The following is a 25,463-nucleotide window of genomic DNA, read 5'->3' on the forward strand; positions in this document are numbered from 1 at the left end:
ATATAGAAACACTATAACTATTCAGTGATATACTACTGAATGCATTTTAATCCCTTTTAGTCTCTTACGGCTGGGTATTGTGTTTTCCGTTTTCATGAGAAGCAGCATTGCCTTCACGTGAATTTAAAACAGGTTAGACTCATCTGAGGCAACCTGCTGCCCTCTGGTGGATATATTCCCCATCTCCATCGTACCCCTTATTTCTATCAGCCCTTCCCCAACGTAAATGTACTATAATTTGTATGTGTAACCATTATTAAGCTGAACCCAAACTGTTAAAATGACTGCTAAATAGCAGCCCATCGTTGTTACGTGTTTAGTCAGTTATCTACGATGTACATCTCTGTCGTGATTTGTCCAGTTTCCTTCTCCCATCACAGATACTGCATGCTTTGTATTTTTCAGTTTAAAAAAACGCTCTGCTTTCTGGTGTTTATGAGAAAGGAAATGTTAACAGCTGCTTATTAAACCACAGCCAGAAAACGAAAGCATTTATTACATCAAGTTCTTCTAAGTTACAAAGTGTTATTAGAAGTACTCTCAGAGTTTGGGTAATGGCACAGTTTTCCAGTCAGCAACATGAATAATATAAATGCAAGGAGTCCCAGGTGTGAAACTGTAATATGAGTCTTAAGAAAATATGAATACATGATGGGTTAATAAATAAATACAGTTGCTTTTAGGATATCACTATTGCAATTATGATAATTCAGACTCACCATCTGAGTTGTCAGAGATGGTCTTTGAGAATATATCTTTAAGATATCATATGTGCTGTGTAACGTTAATGAGATTTGTCCAGTCAAAGACACACTCCACTAACTAAGAGACGTGAAGGGAAATTCAAGTATATGCAGTTCAGTGCCCCCCTCAGAGAGCTACTTGTTACTTGCATAGCTTTCCTATTGATCATTGTTGCTCCCATAGATACATTTCAGTTTACCAGTCATGAGGCTCCAAATTATACCAGGAGTGGGGTTTGAACCCACGAGAGCATGCGCATAGCTTTCCCCTGAGTTCTCATTATCCAAACCTTAACTACATTGTGGGACAGGAAGAAGTGGGTCAAGAATGAACTGAGACTGGTCAAAAATGTAAATCAGTAGTACTACTACTAGTGTAGTGGTGGTGGGTGGGATGGGGTGAGGCTCTGTCACATTCAACCACTAGATGGTAGGATGGGACTATGGCTTCAATATAGAGGCTAATGCTCTAATTAAAAACAAAACAAGAAGCCCCCTCCATGAATAAAAAATGCCAGAAAAGGCCAATAATGTAACATAAGCAGTACTACAAGAGTTACAAAAAAAATGTACAGGTGATACAGGTAATAAATGCTGATACGTCTCTTCAAAGTCCTTCCAAAAGCAAGTCTCACTCTTATTTCAGTAGTTTTTTGAAATTTGCTTGAAGTTCAATCCCCTCCCTCCCATAGAGACACCACTGAATCAGGTAAAAGCTAAACGGTTTGTCGACTTGACCCTTACAAGCTTTCAAAGAGTTTTTTTTATTCCAGACGTTGTGGGCTAATTATACCAGTCCTTCGAGCAGGAAGTCTCGCCACTCCGCAGCTATTTTGAAATGTCTCTGGGGACTTATTTGGAAGTAATAGTCTACCTAAATTAAATTTAAATTCACTGCTGCCTGGAATCCAAAACTACAAGCATAGAAGCACTAGTCAAATCTGATACATTTGTTCTCCATCCAAGTATTAGGATACAGGGCAGTGATTTTTAACTAAAAGCAATCACGACTTAGACTTTCCTCAAATCAAAAGCACGTTTCTTAGTTTACTCTCACAGGTTGTCTTTATGTTCCGAAGATATGCTTCGTCCAGTAGGAGAGCAGAGAGAACAGCTATGTTGCTACACTGGGTCGGTAAACGAGCTAACTACGAGCAGCGGAACGAGCTGGACTTAAATACAACAGGTGAGCGAATAATGGTGCACAGGTGCTGCAGCGGGAGCTTGGAAAAGCCACGCCCACTCCGGGAGGAGGCGAGCAAAATTAATGCTCACTAGCACAACCACGCACGAGGGAGAGAAAGAAAAATAGAACAGCAGGAGGAGAAGAGAAAGTCAGGTGTTCCACTTGGAGAGCAGTTGGTACTATGACAGATATAAATATGTAGGAGCTTGTATTCTTCTTCTGAATTCTCCCATGAACTTCAGTTCTCAGAGTGCCACGTCTCTCACTCGCCTGTCTTGTCTCTGTGGTCCTTCTGCTTACTTCTCCTCCTCCGTGTGTGTTCGGTCTGCAGTTGCCATGTAACAATATGTGGTAACCAAGCAACTATGCAGGCGAAGTAACCAGCGCAGTCCTGACAAAGGGGAGCACAGGGCAGGCATTTTTTAACCTTGGTGCAGCATAATTTAATGAAAGTACAGCTACACCCTATCACAGAATAAAGAAGGAGTATTTATTGTGTAATTACATTTTAGCGAGACTACCACTCTGTGAGTTAAACATGTACGGACGGGCTCCAAGAGTGACTTTCATGACAGCAGGGGGTGCATCGTCTGCTGTTGGTCCCGGATCATACAATGTGAGCCAGTCCAGTTACAAGATATCAGGTACTTACAAGGAAAAATATCTGTCCTCCCAAAATCATTTTTTTTCTTCTTCAGAAAACTGTAAAACTTTAAGTTAACTTAAATTAAATTTAGCTAGCTTGCAAAGAAAGAACGTCGAATATTTAGGCTTACAGATTTGAATCTGCTTATACACTTTCAATTGATAAAAGTTAAATTAATATGTCTTGGAAGTATAACAAAATATGTAAGCAAAAAACCTTCCTGCTGCTTTGTTGTTTCACAGTTACATAAGTGTATTAGAAAATAAAGCGTCCTGCAAGCTTGCAGTCATTTGTATACCTTACCTTGGGGAAATTTTCACTGTTGCAGATGGCTATGCACCATTCCTTTCCTTGAGTGCCAGGCAATCAATATTCTCCAAAGACAGTGAGAGTTTATTAGGACCTGGACACTATGACTGCTCACCTGTCAAGGTGAGTGATCCATTTAATTTACAAAAGCTAAATGACGATGTTGCTTGTCCATGGTTTAAAACAAATATTTTAAGAAATATATTTTTTGATACCAGCCTTATTCTCTCTTTGCTTGGCTTTCTGTTGAACCCTTGTCTCTTCAGTTAAATGTCCATGGTGGCAGCAGTCTTCAGAACCGCTCCAAGCGTTTTGAGGATGTGGTGTCAGAGGTTCCAGGCCCTGGGGCCTACAATGTGTCGCCTGCCTCAAAAAAGGCACACAGGGCTGTGACAGCTAATGTAGGACACCCTGGAAGGCCTGGCAACAAAGTGGTAAGCATATGGGTGAAGATAGGAGGGCATAGTACATGAGTAGTACTGACACTTGCTACTTTTATTGTATTATGTCATACATCTGTTCTTCTGAAATACTCAGTTATCATAGATGGCAATGGCTTTATAATGCTGAATATGCCCACATATCCACTTTAGTGCTGTTATTTCTTGGCCTTTCAAACTTTTTTAACTCTTTGTGTTTGGTGTACATTTTGGGCAAAATCCCATTGGCAGGCGTAATACCCATTTTAATACTGCTATTCTTAGAATAAAGCAAGTAGAAGAGACTTGCACAATCAAAAGCTGGTACAGAAGACTCTTCATCCTGTTTGTGCTGGTTTGAGTGTTGAGTGCACTTGCAAACTCGCATTCTATATCATATATGAACTATGGAATAATGGTAATGAATGACACAGTATCTTGTTTATCCCTTTTGTAATTTTTTCAAGAATATATGCAAAAATCAGCTATAAGTAAGTGCTTTACAAGCTGTTATCTGTGGATATTAGTGGATACCTAACTTGGTGCGTTTGAAACTTGCTCCTCCAGAGCTGAATGCGAGCGTCTTAGTAGGCGTTATTTTTTTATGCTAGTTGTAATTAACCAAGAAGCAAGAATGTACATTTACATTACTCTCAGATCCCAGAAAGTCAGTAGAAAAACTTCCTGGCATTTTTTTCATTCGATTTATTTTTTTATGTTCCCTCAGTATCTCTGGTTTCTATTGCACTGGTGCAGTTCTACTTTTTACTTCTTTTTCTCTTCATCGTGCCCTCACTATCTTTTGCTGATCTTCTGTCCCTCATTTATGGTTCTCCCTCTCGCTCTGTCCCTCTCTCAGTCTCGTCTTTTATTGGCCCCAGGCACTGCTCAGCTGCTTTGTAAGCCAGGGCATTTTTTTCCAACAGAAACCCTGACTTTTTGCTTTACTCTTTCTGCTTTTCTCCTGCCTTTTTTTTCTCTTTGCATTGGCTGCAGGCTAAAGGTCTCCGGCTAGCTCTTCAGTCAGACATTCCATCCATTCCCTCCCCGAGCCAGGCCTATGGCTATGAAGAGGATGCCCGGGGTGTCCTCCGTAAGCAACAGCCCCCTCCTAAGGACACAACCATGGGGCCAGCCTACTACAGTCCGCTGCTGGTAAGGACAAATACACACAGACAATTTCGAAGTCCTGTTGGAGTTTGAACATTCATCCATCAGAAAAGGTGAAACCCTCATTTGTGAATGCATGCGTGCTTTCATTAATCAGTACGAGTATGTGTCTGAGTGTACTTTCTCTTCCATGAGGCAACATCCATTAGTGTTAGGTAGATCTAATGCACCGCTGAACCCCCACCCCACCTCATTCACTTGGCCCAAAAACCATTTCCATAGCTAATGAATGCAGCTCCACTTTAAAAAAGCCACAGTGCACCAATGCTCATCCATTTTACATGCCAACAAAGAGAGCCATTAGTAATTATTCTTCAAGCTATATTACTGTATTCACTTAAAATAATGCACACGCCTGCTGGTCTGGCTCTCAATTAAGTAATTTTTCATCTGTTAATGACCTGAGGAAGTCAACAGCGTCCTTGAGTGTTGGCCGAGGTTGTGTCAACACACCGGCGCAGGCACAGAGGCGTGCTGTGATTTAGGGCTATCAGCAGTGCATCCATCCATGGCTCTTTTTCTTTTTTTTTTCTCCTTTGACTCAGCTTCTGTTGCTCTCCCTTTGAAGGTTCGACCTCGGTATCTGTCTGTCTCCTTCCCTCTGTTCATCCGTCTGACACACTTATTTCTTTAAACTCAAACACTTCCCCCACCCCGTGCTCTGACTGAGTTCAAAAGTGTGCAGAGGAAGAATTAAGTGGTTGTCTGAGGACATAACTTCAAAGTGCCTGGGACAATCTCTGAATGATAAGACATTAGAAAGACATCAGAAGAACAAAACTTTTTTTTTTTATCTTTGTGTTATTGAGAAGCACAAAAACATGTTTAATCACTTTTATTTACAGATATGATTGGACTCTGTATTTACGAAACAACATCAACTGACTTCTGTGTATTAAATTGGCCAAATCAACATAGTACACAGGATCAGAGTCAGACTGCTAAGCTGTATAATACAGATTCCTCACTGATATATTGGTTAAAGTACATACGATGGTTCATATGTTAAATCCATGAATAATGCAGTAAGAACCACTTAATATTTTGTTAGTTCACAGTATTGTGCAGTATTAAATTTAGCGAATTAACGGCCATCCAGATGGTGATGTGGAATGCAGACTCTGCAGACCCCAAAATCTGTTGTACAATATCTGCTTTGTTTCTTCAGCTTTCAGCTGTGCACAGCATCGTCACCATGTCAAGTTATGCTCTGTGAACACTTATTGATGATAGCCAGGACACGTGATGACAAATTACTGGGCAAAAGTCGTGTTATGAACCAGGGATGTCAGATTTATTTTACTTGACAGCCCAACTGATCTCTAGTGAGACAGATGAGTAAAAGAGGTAAAGCCATTACATAAGAACCTATAAAAATACATTTTATATCTTTTATGTTATTTTCTAAAAACATATGAAAACATTATTTTTCATGGTGTTATATCACCATTATTTCACAAAGCAGAAAAATAAGTGCGCATTCAACATAATGGCTCAGCTTTTCTAGTCAGTCAATCTAAGCAATATATCAGCACGGTTCTCTGATTTAACCAGGAAACATGCTTCAGTGTGCTATGGCAGACCATTGTTAATGTCTTTACCAGTTAGACCCTATAGCTCACAATGACTAAGACTAAGAGTTTTGATCATAACTCTCATGGTGTAAATTATTATTAAGGATTTGCAACGCAATCCTTTGTGGTGCAAAATACACCAAAAAGATTAAAAAAAATCAGACCCTTCTGTTGATTTCACACTTTGAAACGTCTTTATTTATGTTGTTCTTTTTAATATGTCAGATATTTGTATCACTTGTCAGACCTCTTATTTTATTTTATACCAGCAGGCTTTTTTAATTTATTATTTTTAAAAAAAAATAAAGCCTTTGAGAATGATAGTTTGTCCATAATACACCATACAATCACGGCCCTAACATAATGCATTAGTCATTTTACACATAATCAGCATTTGGCACATTGTGGATAAGTTTATGTAACACACAATTAGGAGTTTCAATGTATTGAACCTGCCACAAAAACAGCCCTACCAGCCCTTTTTTCTAGTCCACTTTTTCAAATTTTTATATAAATAATACATATCTTGCCTTTCCATTTCATCATATCTGAATGCACATCTTTATGCCCTCTATTTGCAATGTTGTTTTTGCTTTTAAAAGCTTTCCTTGACATAAATAGGCAATTTGTGACTCTGAGTTCAGTGCCGGCTGCAAAATCATCATAGTTTGTGTCTGTAAGCAGTAGAGAAGTGTTGCTTTTTTTGAACATCCTTGTTTCTTATCTCCCTTCCTTGAAACCTGATTGTGGGATCATAGGGAACCTAACCTTAGATCTTGTCCTCCAGTCACTGTTAAAGTTGAAATAAGGAGACAGGCACCACACAGAGTTTGAAACTTTTTAAGACTGCCTGGCAGTACCTCCATAACCTGCCTCACATAATAAACACAGACAGTTGGGTCAAGGAAGAAGTTAAAAGAGAAATGAAAAAAGGTTTGCAGCTTTGATTTTTTTTTAATCTAGCAAACATTTTTTGTGTGTTTTTTCTGTATTCAGTTTTGAGCTGCAAGCAGCAGACTTATGCCATTGTCAGAAACATGAATTATTTGAATTGAAGACCAAACTGAGAAGAAGGCTACTTATATGAATCACATATTATGAACAGAATGCTGTAAAGCATTTAATCTTTCTTATATTTAGTAGAGCTACAGTCCATCCATTGGGTATTGTGTCAGGAAAGGCACTGGGTAAAAAAATCAGCTTAATCATATTAATCAGCTGCTCTGTTATGGCAACTCCTTGTGAATGAGGCAGCAGCAGATAATTGTTTGAATTTGAGATTGATGATACTGTAACCAATACATTATCACCAATCTAAACAGGAAAATAGATGCATAGTTGTTAGATTAATAATATATATACATGTATTTATTAATATGTAATATAATATCAGGGCAAAGGATAAGCGGAAGCGAATGGATGGATAATATCAGGGCTTATTGGCATGTGTGTGCATATATAGGACACAAAAAAGCATTTGAATATCTTAATATCGGTCATGAACCTTCACCATTTAAACAAATAACATCATTCTTTCCTCCGCCCTACTCCCTTCTCATTCTCAGTTAGAAGACACTCACTGCTGATACAAGAGTGCCAACAATAATTTAGCTATTAGTTGCATTAATTTTTATTTATTTAGGTTTTTGTTTTATTTTTTTTAGCTCATTTACAGAATGTCATATCAATCAGAGAAAGAATCCAATATCGAGTGGCTGTGTGAGGTGTTAATCGTGTCAGTGTTGGTGTGAAGGGGACTGCTTTCATACTAGTTTCAAATACAGATGTTGTTGTGCAACCATTGTTGTTTTCAAAGTGTAATCTTCCCTCTGTGGCTCTTATGCAAACCTATTTCCACTGCTGAAATTTATTTGGTTTTTTTTGCCATCTGTAAGTTAAAATTGGGTTGCTTTGTCAGCTTTGAGTTATTTATTCTGCATATTGATTAGCAAGTCTCAGACTGGGTAAATGCAGGTAAAAATGCAGGGAGAGAGAGAGGGAAAGGGAAGGCTGTTTTTGAGAAAAATTCACAAATGTTACCTCAAATACTGCAGACTAGTACCCACTAGAGAAGTCTTTCTTAATTTTTAAGCTGTAAAATGGAAGTGCAATCTATAAAATATAGAGGATCTACACCTGGCATAATTATATTTCCTTCAGTCTTCAAGAATATGGGCTGGAAGACAAATATTCTTCTCTTCTCTTCTCTTCTCTTCTCTTCTCTTCTCTTCTCTTCTCTTCTCTTCTCTTCTCTTCTCTTCTCTTCTCTTCTCTTCTCTTCTCTTCTCTTCTCTTCTCTTCTCTTCTCTTCTCTTCTCTTCTCTTCTCTTCTCTTCTCTTCTCTTCTCTTCTCTCATTTCCAGGAGATGAGTTCTACACAGAAATATAAAGGGGTCCACTTTGGCAACATGACAGGGAGGAGATCTGAGGAGAAGGTGGATGTGGGACCAGCTCCAGGACAATATGACCCCGAACTGTGAGTATCACATCATTGCTAGAAACAGTCCCATGGACAGCTAATTAACAATCCAGGCATGTAACTTCACATGCCTGGTTTTCTGTAAGTTTTCTGTAGGAACTCCTTAAGTTTGCAGTACCTATGGAGAGCCTTGCCAAACAACCATGTAGCATCATGTGCAGTTCTGAAATATTGATATTTAAATTGATTTGATGGCTAACCACCGGTGCATGGATTTGGAATTTATTTTCACAAATTCACATCTTGAAGCAAGGAGCTGAGAGGGTGGTTAGATAACACTCTACCCTGCATGGGATCTCAGATGTTCACTGCTCTTGAACTCTTACCAAGATGTGCGCTGAATAGAGAGGCTGCTCTTCCAAAGTGAAATATTACTTTGATCCTATAGCTGGAGCATTACAGTTGACATTTTTCAAATACCATTTCTATTGATGGCCACAGAGGATGGCGCTTACTAAGCACTTCTACATGGGTGGGCACACACTCAGCTCAGCTATTCATAAAGGAATTGACTTAGAAGAAAAAGAAGAAGCCCTTATTTGTCACGTTTCCTTTGCAGCACAGTGTAATTCTTTTGACTGTGCATCACCGTTGTTAGACAGCTGGTGTCAGCGATGATATGGTACATCTTTATCAGAAAGGGTTAGCAGCCTTGCTAAAGGGTTCAGCAGGTTAATTTTAGTGGTGGCTGGGGCTGAAACTCTGACCTTCTGATCAAACAGAACCCAAACCATTCGAGCATCATTGTCCCTTGGCAGCAGAAGTAATAAAAAGGAAGGTGGTTTACTGGTGCAGGTAGACATTAAAACATCCACACAGCCATGTCTGTGGCACACATGTGACTACTGGAAATGTTTAAAAATAACAGTATATTCAGTCTTTGCTCCTGTTACAGTTATTACAGGCATTTCATCCTTATGAGCTCCTTTACTCTGGATTATAACTTTCCACTCTTCTCCCCTGCTTCCCACTTTCTTTGCTTTGCTGTTCTCTTTCTATTTGTTTTTCCACTCCACATTTGTCTTTGCCACTCAGTCAGTATATTTTTTCCCCAATTCTCATTTTTTCTGTTCTATTTTGTATGCTTTTGAACACCTCCCCCTTTGTATATATTATACTTGTTTGCCTATGTTTTCTATTTTGAAAGACATTGTCATTGCCTCTTTTTCCTGTAGAGTCCCAGAAACACAGTACGAGAATGTGAACCTTCAAAAGGATCAGAGAGGTAGAGTTGAGCTTGCCATCCCTCGCTACCATGAACTTGTGTCCATGCAGGCAGAAAAGAAGGTGGGTTGGCATGACTTTGTATCCCTTTGATTCCATATATAAAGGTTTAAATCAATGATAAAAAAAAGCTTTAGAGGGCATGAATCAAGGTTAAACTCTGAGCTCACAATCTGTATGGGAACGGCTGATGCAGCCAAGGTGGCATTGATCACTACAGTAAATACAAGCCATATAATTTTTCCAATAAATGCATTAAAATGCTCACAAACACTGCCAACACAGTCAAGAGGTCTAGTTCAATGACTGGAATCAGCTGAGGTGACACCTAGCAAACACACAGCTCCCTCTGGTTGGCACCCATATGTCACATAGAGTGCTGATGCACATGATCTTGATTACTTTTATTTCTTAGTTCAGTTTAAACCTGTTTGTTATTAAAAAAGAAAGTGGGAATAAAGAGAAAAATTAGCCATAGAATCCAAAACAGTTTTTTGCATCAAGCAAGTAAAGTTTTAAACTGAGCATCTGGGGATTGACTTGATTTTGGAGCCAACTTTAAGTGACAGGAGATTCACATTCTAAGTAACCCAAATGATTATTCTAAAGAGTGGCCATTCTGGTCACAAGTGCTAATTAAAATGTCAGCAAAATCCAGCACCTTCCAGTGCTATCACGCTGTTAGCCTAGTGGTGAACGCAGTAGCAGACATCAAGCAGACACAGAACATTTACTGAGTCACGTCTCTATTTACTTGGTTAACGTCAGTGCGATATTCACTCTCCTTTCATCTTTGTTTTTGGTCTTTACAGGTTTTTTGTAAAGACATCAGCTAAACTGACTCTTTAGCTGATGACTACTCCACTATGTTCACGAACTGGTCCCTCAGTCTTTTAGTTTTTGGACATGTATCTGTCAGTTAGTTTATAGGATCATTTTGGCTAAGAGAAGTTTCTTGTTGCTGCCACAAAATGACTGATCAAAGTAAAGCTGAAAAATAAAGCTGTGGCTTGTGAAAACAGTGGGCAAAACACTAACACACAAATGCTCTACAGAGCTGACAGCAACTAACTTATGCAGTATCATGAACAAGTATTTCTCCCCTTCCACATCCAGTTCCACTTACATGTTACCTGGCCCTGTGTGAAAAAGTAATTGCCCCTAAACCTAATAACTGGTTGTGCCACCTTTGCTAGCAAGAACTGCAATGAAGCATTTGCAGCAACTGACAGTGATTTATTTCTCATCACTTTTGGAGGGCATGTTTAAGGTCATGCCAAATCATCTCAAATTTGAATTTAAGTCCAGACTTTTTTTTTTTTTTGGTTTATTGTCCAGCTGCATCTATCTATCTCAAGTGCTCTTGAGCTTCAAGGTAGAAACTGATGACTGGACATTTGATTTCAGGATTTTCTTGTAGAGAGCAGAACAGCTCCATCAACTATGGCAAGTCGTCCTGAAGCAGCAAAGCAGTCCTAGACCATGATGCAACCACCATCATGTTTGTCTGTTGGTACGATGTTCTTTTTGTGAAATGTTGCATTAGTTTTACACCAGATTTAACAGGACTCAGACCTTCCAGAGAGTTTGGCTTTTGTCTCATCAGTCCACAGAATATTTTCCCAATAGTCTCTGCAATCATCAGGATGTTTTTTGGCAAATGTGAGACGAAGCTTTGTGTTGTTTTTGGTCAGCAGTGGTGTTCTCCTTGGTTTAAAGTTTTCTCCATTTGTAGTTAGTTTTTCACATGGGGCGAGGTAGGTTTTTCACAGCACTGTAGTTATTTGAGCTATTGCTGTATGAATTATTAGCCAACATAGTACAATACAGCACAAGAATAATGTTGAATTATGCTTTTGTAAAACAAAGACTTGAATGTGTCCATTCAATTATTAAATAATCTTGCTCAGTTATGCTCAATAATAGACATTGAAGTCACTGACTTAATTTTATTTGTGTTACTTATATATTTTATGATATTTTCTCATATTTGTTTCAGTAGTCTTACTCTAAAATCAGAAAAAATAACAAGACAGCAGAACCTGCTATTTTTAAGGCACTAACCAACCTTGGAACTAAAAAGACTGAGGAAAAACAAGCTTGTAGCACACAAAGTGAGCTGTGCTACAAGCTGAGGCAGGAAACTTACTAACAGCACTGTCACACTGTGTCTTTTTTTCTCCCTGAGAATGCTGCATGCTGACCACAAATAAATCTAATCACACTTAATTATAAAAATGATCTCTGTGTTATGGTCCTTTTGTAAGTACCATTTAATGTAAAGCCATCATAATCACATTATGATTGAAAAATGAGCACTGCCTCTGACCCCGCCTAATGAGTCCTCTAACCTTCTGTTTGAGCATGTCATGTTATTATTTAATTACACTAAAATACAATGTATATGGTAGTACCTTTCAACAACAGGCCTTTGATTAACAGGTAACTAACGTGTGATTTTTACATGGAGAACCGGGTAAATATGTTGGATTCCTAATGGATTTTTCTAAGCTGAAAGACAGTTCACTAGTTCATCTCATAGGGGGCAGTAAAACACAAGCTTTTACTACAGACTAATATATTGGAAGTGGATGAGTAGAGGGTAGTTATTCACCTGCATATGAACTTGACTGTGCTGGCAGAGTAATGCTCTGTGATGCCTTATTTTACCGATCGGTGGGTTAGAGAGGGCGAGGTGAAGGCTGGAGTTCATGAAAAAAGGTAAATGCACCGTTTAGGTTTTTTTTGTTGTCATTTATGCTTTTCCCATTACTTGTTTTCCTTTTGTCTCTCACAGCCTCTTATTGCTGTTTTACTTCTCTTCACTTTTCTTTATCTATATTTAACCGTTAAACAGTTTGTTTAAACACGTACCTTCAATTTACCTGAAATTTCTCACTGACTTTACTGTCTGTGTATTTTTTGTGTGTTCTATATGTTGTATTTGGACCCCCAACCATGTTGGTTGCACCTCCATCCGTCATCATTAGTATCTCACATGTCAACCCATATGTACTCCCACACATACATACACTGACCAGATGGGTCATTTCCCACAGTGGGGACACTCAGGACAAACACCTTTACTTCCTGGAGATCAGCAGACAGTCTGCCTCTAATGGCTCGGGGCTGCTGGTGTCCTATAGACTTTAAGAGTCTGTGTGCAGGATTTACCCATTAAATAGACATTCTGACATAGCTAGGGCAATATCTGAGCAAACCACTTTAAGATACCATTACAGTGTGCATCCCTGCAAACACAAGAAAAACAGATAAAGTTGTACCCGTGCAGTGTCTGATATAACCCTGGATATACAAATTACACTGTCAGTTCACCTTTAAAATGCTGTGAATATCATGTTAATGTTATCACGGGTGGTGATATTATGTTTGCAGCATGTGATATATTTAGAAACAGGGAAGCAGCACAGCTCCCAGGGGGGAAGAAGGAAGAATTCTTGGCAGGAAGTTTAACTTACAGGATTACCTACCTCTAAAACTGTAAATTGAGCCTATTGGGCATGCAATATATTCATTTAAATGCGTTTTAATTATAATATGTGTGTTGGGACAGAAAGGCATTGTTATCTTTGTAAAAAAAATTAAGAATGTCTATATACTGTATGGTTTGATTTAAAACTGTATCAACAAAGACACTATACAAAAGCTTAAAGTTCTGTTTAATTCAATTTTATGTAAATACAGCCAAATCACAACCACGGTCTCCTCAAAGTACTTTATACTGTAAGGCAAAGACCCTAAAATAATAGAGAAGTTGTATAAAGTTGGCGTGGCTGTAGAGCAGGTCATCTACTAATCGGAAGGTTGATGGTTTTATCCCTGGCTACTCCAGACAGCATGGCAGATATCTTTGGGCAACCCTTGAGCTGCTCTCTGATGCATCCATCGGAGTGTGAAAGTTAGACAGAAAGCATTGGGGGGGGGGGGGGGGGGGGGGGGGGGAGTGCTTGTATGAATGGGAGAATGAGGTCTGTTATATAAAGTGCTTTGAGTGCTCAGGTAGAATACAGTTTTTCTTGAACACTTGGCAATAACTTGCATGCAGAAACCTTTACACAGAGTTCCTTTCTCTCAAGTTACACATGTATTTTACTGGATTTGATTTTAACCAGCCAGCTTTGAAGACTCTTTTTGAGCACATATGCAAATGTATTTGCATATGCAATGATGAAATAAAAGCATTGTAAATCTCTTCAGAAAGTCTTTGCAAACCAAATTCTTATGAATGACAAAACAGGCACATATCTTCTTATCATTATTAAATGTGGAAAAAATGTTATAGGTATGTGCTGCAAATCAGTAAAACAGGTTTCCTAAGAAAATGGTGGCAGTCTTACTGTACGTGAAGCACACCGTGGCAAATTTGATTAAGAGGAAAGGAAATAAGAGGGCAATATAGTCATTGTTCATTAATAGACTCTGAGCTGTCCTATGGCATGGGGAAGGTCCAGAGGTTCACTGAGCTTCCCCCTCACAGTGCTAACAATGGCCAAAGAATTCTGTGATGTTTTACTGCAGAACTAGTTAAACCACCTGCAGCAGAGAAACCTTGTTGTTTTCCAACCGACAGAAAAATGCCCAGCTCTGTATCAGGCAGCGTCGAAATGTGCGTAGGTGTGATTGTAAGAAAGTGTCCAGGTTTTCTTAGCCTCTCACTGTCAGCCTCTCTGTGAGTGCTGTTTGCTGCTTTGCCAGATGCAATGATTGCTGCCTCAAAATTACGTAGTCTTCTTAAGTTGGCGTATGACATGACTATTACAGCTCGGTCTCACAAAAGCACAAACACTGTGCACACTTAATGCTGATTGTTTTTTCTGCTCTGTTTCTTTACATAAATGACTTAATTGGAGAGCAGAGAAAGAAAAGGGCTTTTTCCTGTATGTATTCACAAGTTACTCATCATTAGCTGCATTTTTTTTCTCTGCTCTTTTTCCGTTCGATCTTCTTAATATTTCAGCCTCATCTCCTTGCCAGTGAGTGCTCATCATTCATAAGAGATACAGGAAAGCGCAATCTCAGAAACTCTGTCCTTGCATCCTATCCTCTGTTTCTTTCACTTCCTCAGCTTTTCTCCTGTTTTTCTTATTGACACAGCTACACGAAAGGTGATATCAGCAAATCATTTAAATGCATCCCGATAAATTTCACCTTTGATGTACTGTAAATTTCACTTTCTGTTTCCCAACAGGGAGTTCCTGGTCCAGGCCAGTATCACATCAGAAGTCAGTTTGAGAAACCTGTTGAGCCTGGCGGCCTGCCGAAATTCTCTTGTACCTTCCTCTCAAAAACTGAGGTACAGTCCAGACAGGTCTGTGGTAACCTATGTTGGTTTCAGGATAATATGGTATATTTCAGTTTTATGTATTGGTTTTCGTGTTGCTGTTGCATTGATTTTATGTCAGTTCATTTATTTGTATCTTACTGGGCAGTATTGCAATAACTTTGTAATCCCTCAGTCTTGTCTTAGTGTTTCTTTAGTGTTCTCCTCCTGTCTTCTTACACTCACCTTTATGTTCTGCCCTTAGGATCTTCCATGTTAGGTCTGCCATGGTTCCATGTCTGTTTGTTTTCATGCTCTGTGTCTCCTGCTCTCTCTCTCTATCTTATCCCAGTTATGTCTTGGGGTTTTGTCTCCCTTACCTGTTCCCATGTTCTTCTTGTGTTTCGTCCTTGTCTTCCTGCCTGTTGTGTTCTCTCGTGTTTGTTTATCCCTGTCCTAGTGTCAAGCATGTGTGTCCTTGTCTGAGTCTTGCTGTGCATGCTACTTCCTGTTTTATTTTGTCAGTCCCTCATCTGATGTGCATGGTTTTTAGTTTTGCTTCCATTGTCTCGTTATGTGCAAATTTCTTCCTGCTGTGTTCCCATGTATTTCCACTTCTCTGATCATCCCACATTGTGTATATTGTGTACTCTGTTTTCCTTGGTCCTTTGTGAGAGCATCTGTTTACCTCTCATGTGTTTCTATGTTCCAAGGCTTCCAGGTTTCTAGTGTTTAATTTCCCAGTTTAGCTTTCTAGTTTAGTAATTTGTTTGGTTTTCTCACGTTTGTATTAGTTTTTGTCTATCAGCCTAAATAAACGGCTTGCCTTCACTTAGCTCCTGTGTCCATGCAACTGCATTTGGGTCCTCTCCTCTGGTCTGCACGATCTGACAGATTTAGATTAAATGCAAGAATGCTTCTATAATTTCTCTACTTTTAATTTTATGTAAAAATAAATCATTATTATTAACATCTATTAATTAAACCTCTGTTTGTATCAGAGTTATAACCCCCATTAGCTACTGTACTACAGTTAGATATTTATATAGTAGTTAGCTGTCTCCTAGCAACTGCAGCAAGTGTCTAGTTGACATGATATTGATTGTAAGATAGAATATGAATAAAGGGGTTGGTGACACACCTTTATATTTTATCATTTTCAAAGAGGAACTGTTACGGTCATTTTGCAAATCCATAAATTTATTCTTAGACTCCAAATCTTTATCTATTTTATACTGCGCCATAGTACAACCTCTCAGTTCATCCACTGTCTGAGACAACTCCCTCCTAATCTGAATTCTTTTCATGTAGTCAGTCCCATTATAAGCTATATATAGCACTAGACAGTACTACACCAGGTACAGTCCTAAAGTGTTTCTTCTTTTCTCAAACCAGTGGTCTCATAGCTCTGAGTCTGATGACAGGCTGAAATATATGATGGCTTGGACATAATCTACAGGAATCAAATATATTCAATTTACTGTACAATATCTCAAAGGAGATTGCTTTTTAATATGAAATACTTTCAGATCAGTTACAGATCCACAACACTGAGCCCTTCTTGGCTTGTTTAATTGATGTGCTGGGATGGGAGGGATTCTTCAGATAGGGGTGAAGATGAGTTTATTAAGAGGCTCAGAGGAGCGAAGATGAAGGACGTGAAAATGTGTAGTTTCACGTTTCAAGAATAGCTGTCTTCTCCTCTTCCGTGGCACTGGCCCACAGATCTAGTCCTGTGAAATTCTCAGACTGATTTCATTATCGCTCTGACACACGTGATAGTGCATGTTCTCACACATAATTACGAATTCGGATTGTGTGTATATTAGGTGCAGTCAGATTCAGATTCAAGTTGCTGCTGATATGCAAGTACAGTTGGGATATACACACACATGCATAAACACATTCCAAAAACTACCTTTATTAGATCTAAAACGTAAAAGTTTTACTGGTGAAAACGGCCAATGCTAGATTCTTGGATGTATTTTATGCATGTGTGTGCATGCATGGGTGTGTGTGTGTCACAGTTTGCTATGACCTAATTTCCTCGACCACATGCTGTGTTGGTGCATCGACCCTGTGATGTCGTCACTGACACCCACCAAGAAGCGTGTGTGTGTGTGCGTGCATGTGTCACAAGTCATCTTCAGTGAAGTACTGAGAGCGACAGTTTTCTTAGATCTTCGTCTCACTGTGAGTCCGGTTCCATCTGACACTGTTATCCTGTGGAGGGATGGAAAGGAAACGAGGAAAGGAGGGAGGGGTGAAAGAAGCAAGAGAGGCAAGGATAAAAGAGGAACAGTTGGAATCTTCCAGTTCTCATCTCTCCTCCCTTTGACTTCCCAATTTTCCAATATCAAAGCATCAATCTGACACATTGTGAAAACATGGATTTTATTTGGTCTCACTTTTCCAGTCGTCCAGTCCCTTTATTTATTTACTCGTTGTCTGATCGCTTGTAAGACCTTTCTGTGTGCTATACTTAATGCGTTTCTGTATTTGTCCCCATGTTTTTGTTTGGTTGCTTCTCCCCATACCCTCATTAAAAAAAAATAAAAATACAACCTAATTTTTTGAATTTGATGGTAAATAATCACTAAGATGTGAAAATGAAAAGTTTTGGGACTCTGTACACAACAAACCAAAAGGTAGATGAAGAAAATATGTAAATTAAATTCATCCACCATCCTCTTCAAGGTGGTCTCTGCATACATACCTCTGGACGACTTCCCGTGATCCAACGTTTATGATAAGTATAATCAGTGGTTATGACACAGACAGCAAACAGCAGTCTTCAGCGAAGGAGTTCACAATCTTTAAGCCCTAAAGTGTCTCATGAGATCAGGAATGCAGACAGGAGATTGCCTGTCATTTTTCGACATTTATGAGGCTTTGCTCCATGAATTCATGTGAATTCAGATGTGTGACAACCTTGAAGGGTAGAACAGCTAAATTTAAATCAGGTGCCTTTTATTGGTTGAGCCACAAAACTTTTTGATCGCTCCTCATATAATCCACACATTTTAATAAAAATCACGGTCTGTGGATTGCGTGATTTTATTTATTTTTTATTTATAGATGATAATGCTTGAATAAGCATAGAGCCGTGAAGCTCTCACAAAATCCTAAAAGGAGCTTAGAAATGTTTCTGCAGCTGATGCTGTGCAGAGACAACCTGAGAACATAAAAAATGAATTTCATGTATGCGTCAGTATAGAGTGTTTAAGAAGACATCGCGTTTGTCATCTGATATTTGAATACAAATGGAAAATGGTAGCTAAGCTATGAAGATAACATTATCTAGCAGATGCTATTGTTTGTGATCTAGATGTGATTTAGTACAAACCGTGATGTTCCTTACTCCCTTAGTGTTGATGTGGCCTAGAAACAAAGCCTTGAGTTTAATGTGCAGCACACTGATAGTATTTAAAGTTGTGGTCAGAAATTTACATACACTCATCATGGGCATGTATATCATGGTAATTTCTGCCTTTTAATGATTTCTTTTGAACTGTTGTTTTTCCTGTGTAATTGTACAGTATACATCTTTATTTATCTTACTCTGGCTGGACATTTGACCTCTCTTCTTGGTACAGTATTCTTAGGATTGAAAGACCCCATCAAACATTACTCTTGTCAGTGAGGCCAAATAGCTCAATCTGTCTCGTCTGACGATAAAACCTTCCTCCATTTGGCTCGTCCACGTGTGCAGTTGCAGCTTTCAGCTGAGGTTTTGATTTTCTTTCTTTCTTTGTTGGCACCATCTTGGTCCACGGCAATCAAAAACTCACTTCACTGTGAACAGTGACACTGTTAATGACCAGTTAATGACCAACTTGAGCCTTATTGGTTTCTGAAATCTGCACCAATTTCTTTTTGTCTGTGGGTGACACACCTTGGGTCTTCTTCCAGACCCAAGGTGTGTCACCACTACAAAATGGTGACACATTCGAACAACTTCTACTTACATATAGTTGTTAGGACTAATGATCGTAGTTAAATCTACAGTCTGCTTCTTAGATCTTCACTGATTTCCATTAACTTTTCCATTGCACTGAGTATTGGTCAGTCCAAGAGTGCTGTAGAACAAATCCTTTTTATGCTGTCAAAGACAAACTACCATTTGTAGTCAATCATGCTCACAAAGAGAAGTTAATAAGCCTCGGGCTTGTCAAGGTAAAATACAGCATCACCCAATTCTTGTTCTTTAACCTCCTAAGACCCGAACTTTTCCACGGCATGCATTTTTAATTTCACTTTTTGGGCTGATTGGGACCTGATCAATGTAAAAACAAAGAATTACCAGATTTTTTTTTTTTAACCTAATTTTTGTTTCTAAGAAAAATGAGAGCCACATATAAGGACATTCATTTAAAATTTCGATACAACAGTAGCAGTATAATGTCCTCATAAGTGGATATCAGGCCCTTGTAGATTAAAATTGAGTATTTTGGTCTAAATAACCCAAAATGTGATGTCCACATATGTGGACGCCAGGTCCTAGGGGGTTAAACTCAAGAAAGAATGTCTTTAATGCTATACAATTATTTCTGTTCAAAGAACTCATTATCTCACTTTATTCATGTAAATTTGACTGTCTCTGCTGAGTGCTGAGTCAAGCTCTAGCCTATTAGCAATTTACACACTGGCAGCATGTGTGCTGAGTCTTTCTATTCTGAATTTGTGAAACAGCTCAGACTCAAAATAATCTCAGAATTTATCAGAAATTTTAGTTGTTCTCCTAGTTTTTGTCCTTTTTCTTCCGACCTACACAAACCCACATACACGTTACGTTCTTCAGACCTGACATTGAATGCTCAGTGGACTAACACACCATGTAAAAAACACTCACGTCACCCACCCTGTGTATGCGTAGACATTTTGGCTAAGGTTATACATCTTGGCCTTTTTGTGCCACCATAGGATTCACTTCTTGTAGTCCACCTTCTTTCTGCTTAGTATAAACTGACATCAACAGTGTAACTTATAGCTGTTTGTTGCCAAATGGCACCAGTGAGAGCTCTTGTACTTGGGCTATAGTCTCACTTCTCTCCGTGTCTTCATTTTTCACTTTAACAGTCATTATAACATTCTGTCACTGAAATACTCAACAGTGCCAATGAACATTTTGGCTTTGAGTTTGAATTTCAAAAGAGTTGCTCTGGCATTTTTCATCATATGTGCTTAAAAATGGAACAACAGGAAGCAGAAAAAAAACCCAGCATCCATGTGAAGTGGTAACAAAGCTCAGCATGTCAGTTAAAGAGGGAAAATGTGCCTGTTAACAGGACTTTACTCAGAGCCAGTAAGCCAGAATCAGATTGACAGATGGTCACAAACCCCCGCTCTATAACTGCGTTTGAAAAAATAGTGTGGTTTGGCCCTGGGACAGCTCTTCTTGTCATTCTTGTTCTTCTCTTTTCAATCTCGAACCCAAAAAACTTCCCCACTGTGTCATTTTCAACTTTCGCTCAGTTTTTTTCTTCCATCTAAACATATTTTCTTCCTTTATTTTCCCTTCACGTTTTTTTTACCTTAAAAAAAAAGCTCAATAATTCAGCTGTGCATTACTAACACAATTCATTACCCCACAACTAATTTTCCATAGGCTGCATCTTGTTTAAATGCAAACTGTAAATCAATAATTGGCATGCCTCCAAATACATTATATTTAAGACCATTCTGTAGTTGAACATCAGTCATTTGAGGAATTGGCTGTGGTTTGTGTGGGGGTAGGCATTGTTAATATAGCCTCGCTGCCATTTGAAGGTATCAGGTGATTTGTATTCCTCTGCTGAATGGTTCCGTTGTGAGTTAAACTGAAGCATAGTTCACCTTCAGTAATCTTGACTAAAAAGGCAACTTATCTGTTTTGGTTCTTTGGTTTCCTGTGTTGTTATAATAGACTATTAGAGAAACACCCTGGAAGTGAGGCTGCCATCAGCAAAATGTTCAAAGAACATTACATACCTGATTGTGTGAATCATTATCTTTGCATTGAAGATGCTGTTTCTCCATCTCATTTTCTATCCTGCCACTTAGTTCTCTCTGTATGCATTCTGCTCTCATTTTTTGTGTCATTGATTTCATTATCACTTTTGCTCTTTCTATTTTGCCTTTAGTGTTTTTTAGTTTTGTCAGAAGAGCGTTTCCACATGTAATTGGGATTTGAGATTTGAGGCAAAAAGGCAGGAAAGAACTATGGCTTTATGGATAGTGATTTGTGTTGTTGTCTGACTTTGTTACTGATTGAAATATCTCAATGAGTATTTGAATGAATTGTCATGAAATTTGTGTCCTTCTCATGATGAAATGCAATAACTTTACTTTCATTTATTACCCTGCTTATGCTATTGATATGTCATCTGCCCCACCTGTGTTTTTTATGTTAACCCTTTAAAGCCTGAACTATTAAATAATTACCAGAAATTTATTTTTTAAATGAAGTGTTTATTGAATCTTCTGACGAATTAAAATATAATTATTAAATATTAATTTATATATATGAGTTTTAATTTGTACCTTACAGTATTTGCTACATCTGGAATTTTTAAAAATGTATTGTTCAGTTTATTTAGGTTTTAAGGGGAGAAACTTAATCACGCTGATGACTTAGGTTTATCAAATGTGATACAGTAGTCGTTTAAACCAATCAAACTAGTGCTTGCAGATTAGCATCTCAAAGCCCTGCTGTGCTCCAACAAAATATCTACTGTATGTTAACCCCAGTTCAATCATTACACAATTTCCCCAACTCTCTTGATTTTTTTCAGCTGTGCATGTTTGCTCATACTTCTGCCAAAAAACGTCTTTATTAGGAACAAAGACTGTTGATATAAAAACAAACCCATATCACCATGGGAACTTCCTCCACCACTGCTTTTCATCCCAAATGACCTGGACAGAGATGAGGGCCCAGCTGACTCTGGTAAAGTAAAGCTTTGACTGATTGAAGCGGAGTCTGTGGATATTTGCAGCTGGATTTGTTACCGTGTTCCAGATGGACACCGAGGAGATGAAACTGTGTTGGTCTCTATTTGATCGATAGAAGAGGGCTATTAAACATTCAATTGTGAAATTTCAGTGTGTGCTGGATAATTGACTTAAGACGCCTCACTTTGTGTTTCTTCCTTCACGCGTTCATCTGTGTCATTCTCTTTATTCTCTTTCCATTAGAGGTTTGGCCCTGTGAATGAAGTGTCGCCCCCTGTTGGTACATATAATGACCCGCGCTGTGCCCTGGAGCTGCTGAAGAGGACCTCAGGAATAAAGAAAAGTCCATTTGGTGTCACTGCACCTCGCTTCTCTTCTAACCACAGAAAAGGCACCACACCAGGTCAGTATGTGTTTTTGTTGTGTGTGCGTATGTCTGTGTGTACTTGAATGCACAGGCAGTGATTTTCCTCTGACCGGTAGAATGTAGTTTAGCAGATATCTAGTAATCAATTGTTGCTCCAAACTGTGGGTTTCTTGCTTTGCACAGATTTTGAAACATAGATCTGTCTCTTAGTTAATAGCTGAGGCTTTTCAGTTAATATTCATACCATGTCAAACATGACTTGCACTTGATTGCTGCCTTTTAATGTTAGAGGACAGTATTTATTAGCCTTTGATGCTTTTTTAAACAAGCCATGTTCTCTGAAAGATCAGAGTTTAACCTGACATGGCCATTATACTCAATTTAACAAGTAATAATTAAGAATAAGTACTACTTTGCAGCTTGTGTTAACATTTTGAAAAGAAATGAAAGTGACGTGACTTATGTGTGTGTGTGTGTGTGTGTGTGTGTGTGTGTGTGTGTGTGTGTGTGAGAGAGAGAGAGAGAGCACGCTGTGTTGTCCCATGAGTGAACCCTTATTTATAGAGGTATGATTAATTTCTGATGTCTGCTTGCATTAAGCCTTTGAAATACAACACAAGGAATAATAAAACTAGTGCCTCGTCTATTTCGGCATTGCTACCTATATTACTTTGAACAGCAGTCATTTATGTAAAAACAACCCTTAGACTTTACGAGCACACCAACATTAAATCTATTTCTGTACTTTCTTTTCCAAACATCTCTCTGCAGTCTGTGGAGCAGAACTGACAGATGTGATGCATCACATGATTGATTTTAAGAAGCTGCCTTAATTTTTTTATGGTTCTGATGATTCACTTTATACAGATAGTTTAGTTATATTTTATTGCTTTTTTAAAAGTTTTTGGCAAAGTCTTAGTTTTATTTTAGCTTGAGAAAAATGGAGAAAATGCTAATGTTTTTCACTTGTGCTACCTTGAATATTTGAATATTGCTGCATTTTGTCATGTGTGTCTGTTAACAAATTCTGCATAACAAATATGTATTTTCTTAGGTTAAAGTGCAAAGGACCATTTGTTCGTTCTTCAGTTTTTTTTTTGAAGTACATCTGTAAACACAACATATTGCAGAGGAGACAGATGTTAGAAAAGCAGTAAAATGCCTCCGTATGAAAGTTATTGTAGCACAGGTGTAGCACAGATGTCACTTCCCAGTCAGCACAACATGAATGCTACACACCCTGCCAAATGTGCCACTAAGCCAAAGTTACACCTCTGCAACATGTGTCTAATAGCTGTGCCTGAATGGCAAGATTTGCATCATCGTAGTTGTTTCAGATAAAACTAACAAGTGCTGGTTTTGAGGGAAAGTAGAACAACAACCAATTACGATGTAGTCCTGGACTGCTTTATTTAAGGTCAGGTGTGTAAAAATGCACAGTGAACACCTCTGTCTGTCCAGGTCCAGGTTCCTACAATGTCTTTGAGCATGGCTTAGCCCGGGAAAGTTTTAAAAAGGCGTTTTTTTCTCAAACCAAGACGGGAGGCTTTGGCTCTTCTTCTCAACGCAGCTCCCTTTTCTACAAAAAGGAATCTGTCGAGACCCCGAGTCCAGCACAGTATGAGGTAGGACAGATTAGTAGTAAGTCATGAATTTTTCACAGTGTTATTCATCACATCATTTAGAGATTAGTCCCAGATTCGTCAATATGTTTGTCAATATTTTTTGATTTAAAAAAATCTCCTAAAAAGTTTAAGCTTGATTAGAGTCTTGCATGTACGTTGCATGTTCATATTGTCACGTGTATGGGCACATTAATGTCATTGTCATATGTTTTGCATATAGAAGGAAAAGAAGACAGAGGAGAGCTACAAACAGCAGCACACAGCGGCTTTTAAATCGGTCACAGAGCGTCTGGCTTCACCACTGCTGGCTAAAGTAAGTTTCTTTTTCTCTCCTCTTTCTCTGAGTTTGTCTCCCAGTTTCTCGTTTAAAATGGAGCACTGTAACAAAAAAAAAAAAAACATTTCCCCCAGGGATCAATAAAGTATTCTGATTCTGATTCTGATTCTCCCACAGTTGTTGTTGTTGGACAATTTTCCATCCAGAGATCAAGTTTATGTTGCAAATCTTCTCAAACCTACTTAACAGAAGAGCCGAAATGAAGTAAAACAGTAGAGCGTGCCAAGGTTTTAGTTTCATAAATGGGCCATCACAGCAGTCCATTTTCTCAGATTGTCTTCTTTTCTTTTCCTTTTTCCTCCTAATGCTCATTTAAGCTGAAGAAAACAGGTCACATCTGTGATAATTATTTTCTTGCTCCTCTCCTCTGTGATGTCACTTTTCCTGTGAACATCCTCCTTTTGTTCTCTTCCACTTTGCTTAATACAAAATCTGTCATATATTTACATACCAAACTCTTTCCACTTCTCAGTGTTACTTTGATTATTTTTCAAAGCAGTTATTTATTTTATTTATGATCAAACAGTTTTGTGTGTGACTCAAAATTAGAACAAGAGGAAGCTATGTTTTTAGGCTTAATTGTATGATTCAATATTAAATACTTTGATGTTATTGTCTTCAAACTGTTGTTTTTCTAGATGCCATTATAAGGATATTATTCTTGAATTTAAAGATTTCTACAGCAACTGGTTATCTTAAAGTGTTTAATAATTCATCTCAACCCCAGAAATTTTGGTGTTTATGTTAACTTTTGCTTTCTTACTCTGCGGGTCCCGAGTTAAACCTTTCTCAGCTTTAAGGCAAGCGATTAGAGCAGCTATGAATAAAACGCAGGACACTGTTAAGTGATATACCCTAACATACATTAGAGTTACCTAGGTAACTGTAGGCTGGAATCTAGGCTAGCAACAAACCACCAGCGACAGAGCAGTAGGGCTGCCACGATTTGTCGACTAGTCACGATTACGTCGACTATCAAAATCGTCGACGACTGATTTAATAGTCGACGCGTCGTTTGAAGCTTTGTAAGATCCCAAAAGACGCAGGAATAATAGCAGGATTTAAGAGTGTAATAACGGACTGAAACAGAAGATGGCAGCACTGCATGTACAAGGATGCCAGCTGCCGTTAAACCCCGAAGAAGAAGAAGAAGAAGCAGCTGTGTCCCAG

General features: G+C 38.6%; 1 protein-coding gene across 2 annotated transcripts in view; it reads left to right on the forward strand.

Annotated features, from left to right (window-relative positions):
- Nucleotides 1–1,978: 1,978 nt before the first annotated feature.
- The window catches only part of stpg2 (sperm-tail PG-rich repeat containing 2), a 60,898-nt gene continuing 37,413 nt past the window's right edge, over nucleotides 1,979–25,463 (forward strand). Inside the window, exons 1-10 of one of the 2 annotated variants that reach the window (XM_080309226.1) lie at nucleotides 1,979–2,573; nucleotides 2,904–3,007; nucleotides 3,151–3,318; nucleotides 4,300–4,458; nucleotides 8,411–8,523; nucleotides 9,702–9,813; nucleotides 14,960–15,079; nucleotides 22,208–22,367; nucleotides 23,793–23,956; nucleotides 24,177–24,269. In XM_080309226.1, coding sequence (XP_080165352.1) covers nucleotides 2,468–2,573; nucleotides 2,904–3,007; nucleotides 3,151–3,318; nucleotides 4,300–4,458; nucleotides 8,411–8,523; nucleotides 9,702–9,813; nucleotides 14,960–15,079; nucleotides 22,208–22,367; nucleotides 23,793–23,956; nucleotides 24,177–24,269 — 1,299 coding nt within the window. In that variant the 5' untranslated portion in view covers nucleotides 1,979–2,467. The remainder of the gene's footprint in view (nucleotides 2,574–2,903; nucleotides 3,008–3,150; nucleotides 3,319–4,299; nucleotides 4,459–8,410; nucleotides 8,524–9,701; nucleotides 9,814–14,959; nucleotides 15,080–22,207; nucleotides 22,368–23,792; nucleotides 23,957–24,176; nucleotides 24,270–25,463) is intronic. The other variant, XM_080309227.1, reaches the window with a different exon arrangement.

The sequence above is a fragment of the Astatotilapia calliptera genome, chromosome 12 (genome assembly GCF_964374335.1).
Source record: "Astatotilapia calliptera chromosome 12, fAstCal68.1, whole genome shotgun sequence".
NCBI lineage: Eukaryota > Metazoa > Chordata > Actinopteri > Cichliformes > Cichlidae > Astatotilapia > Astatotilapia calliptera.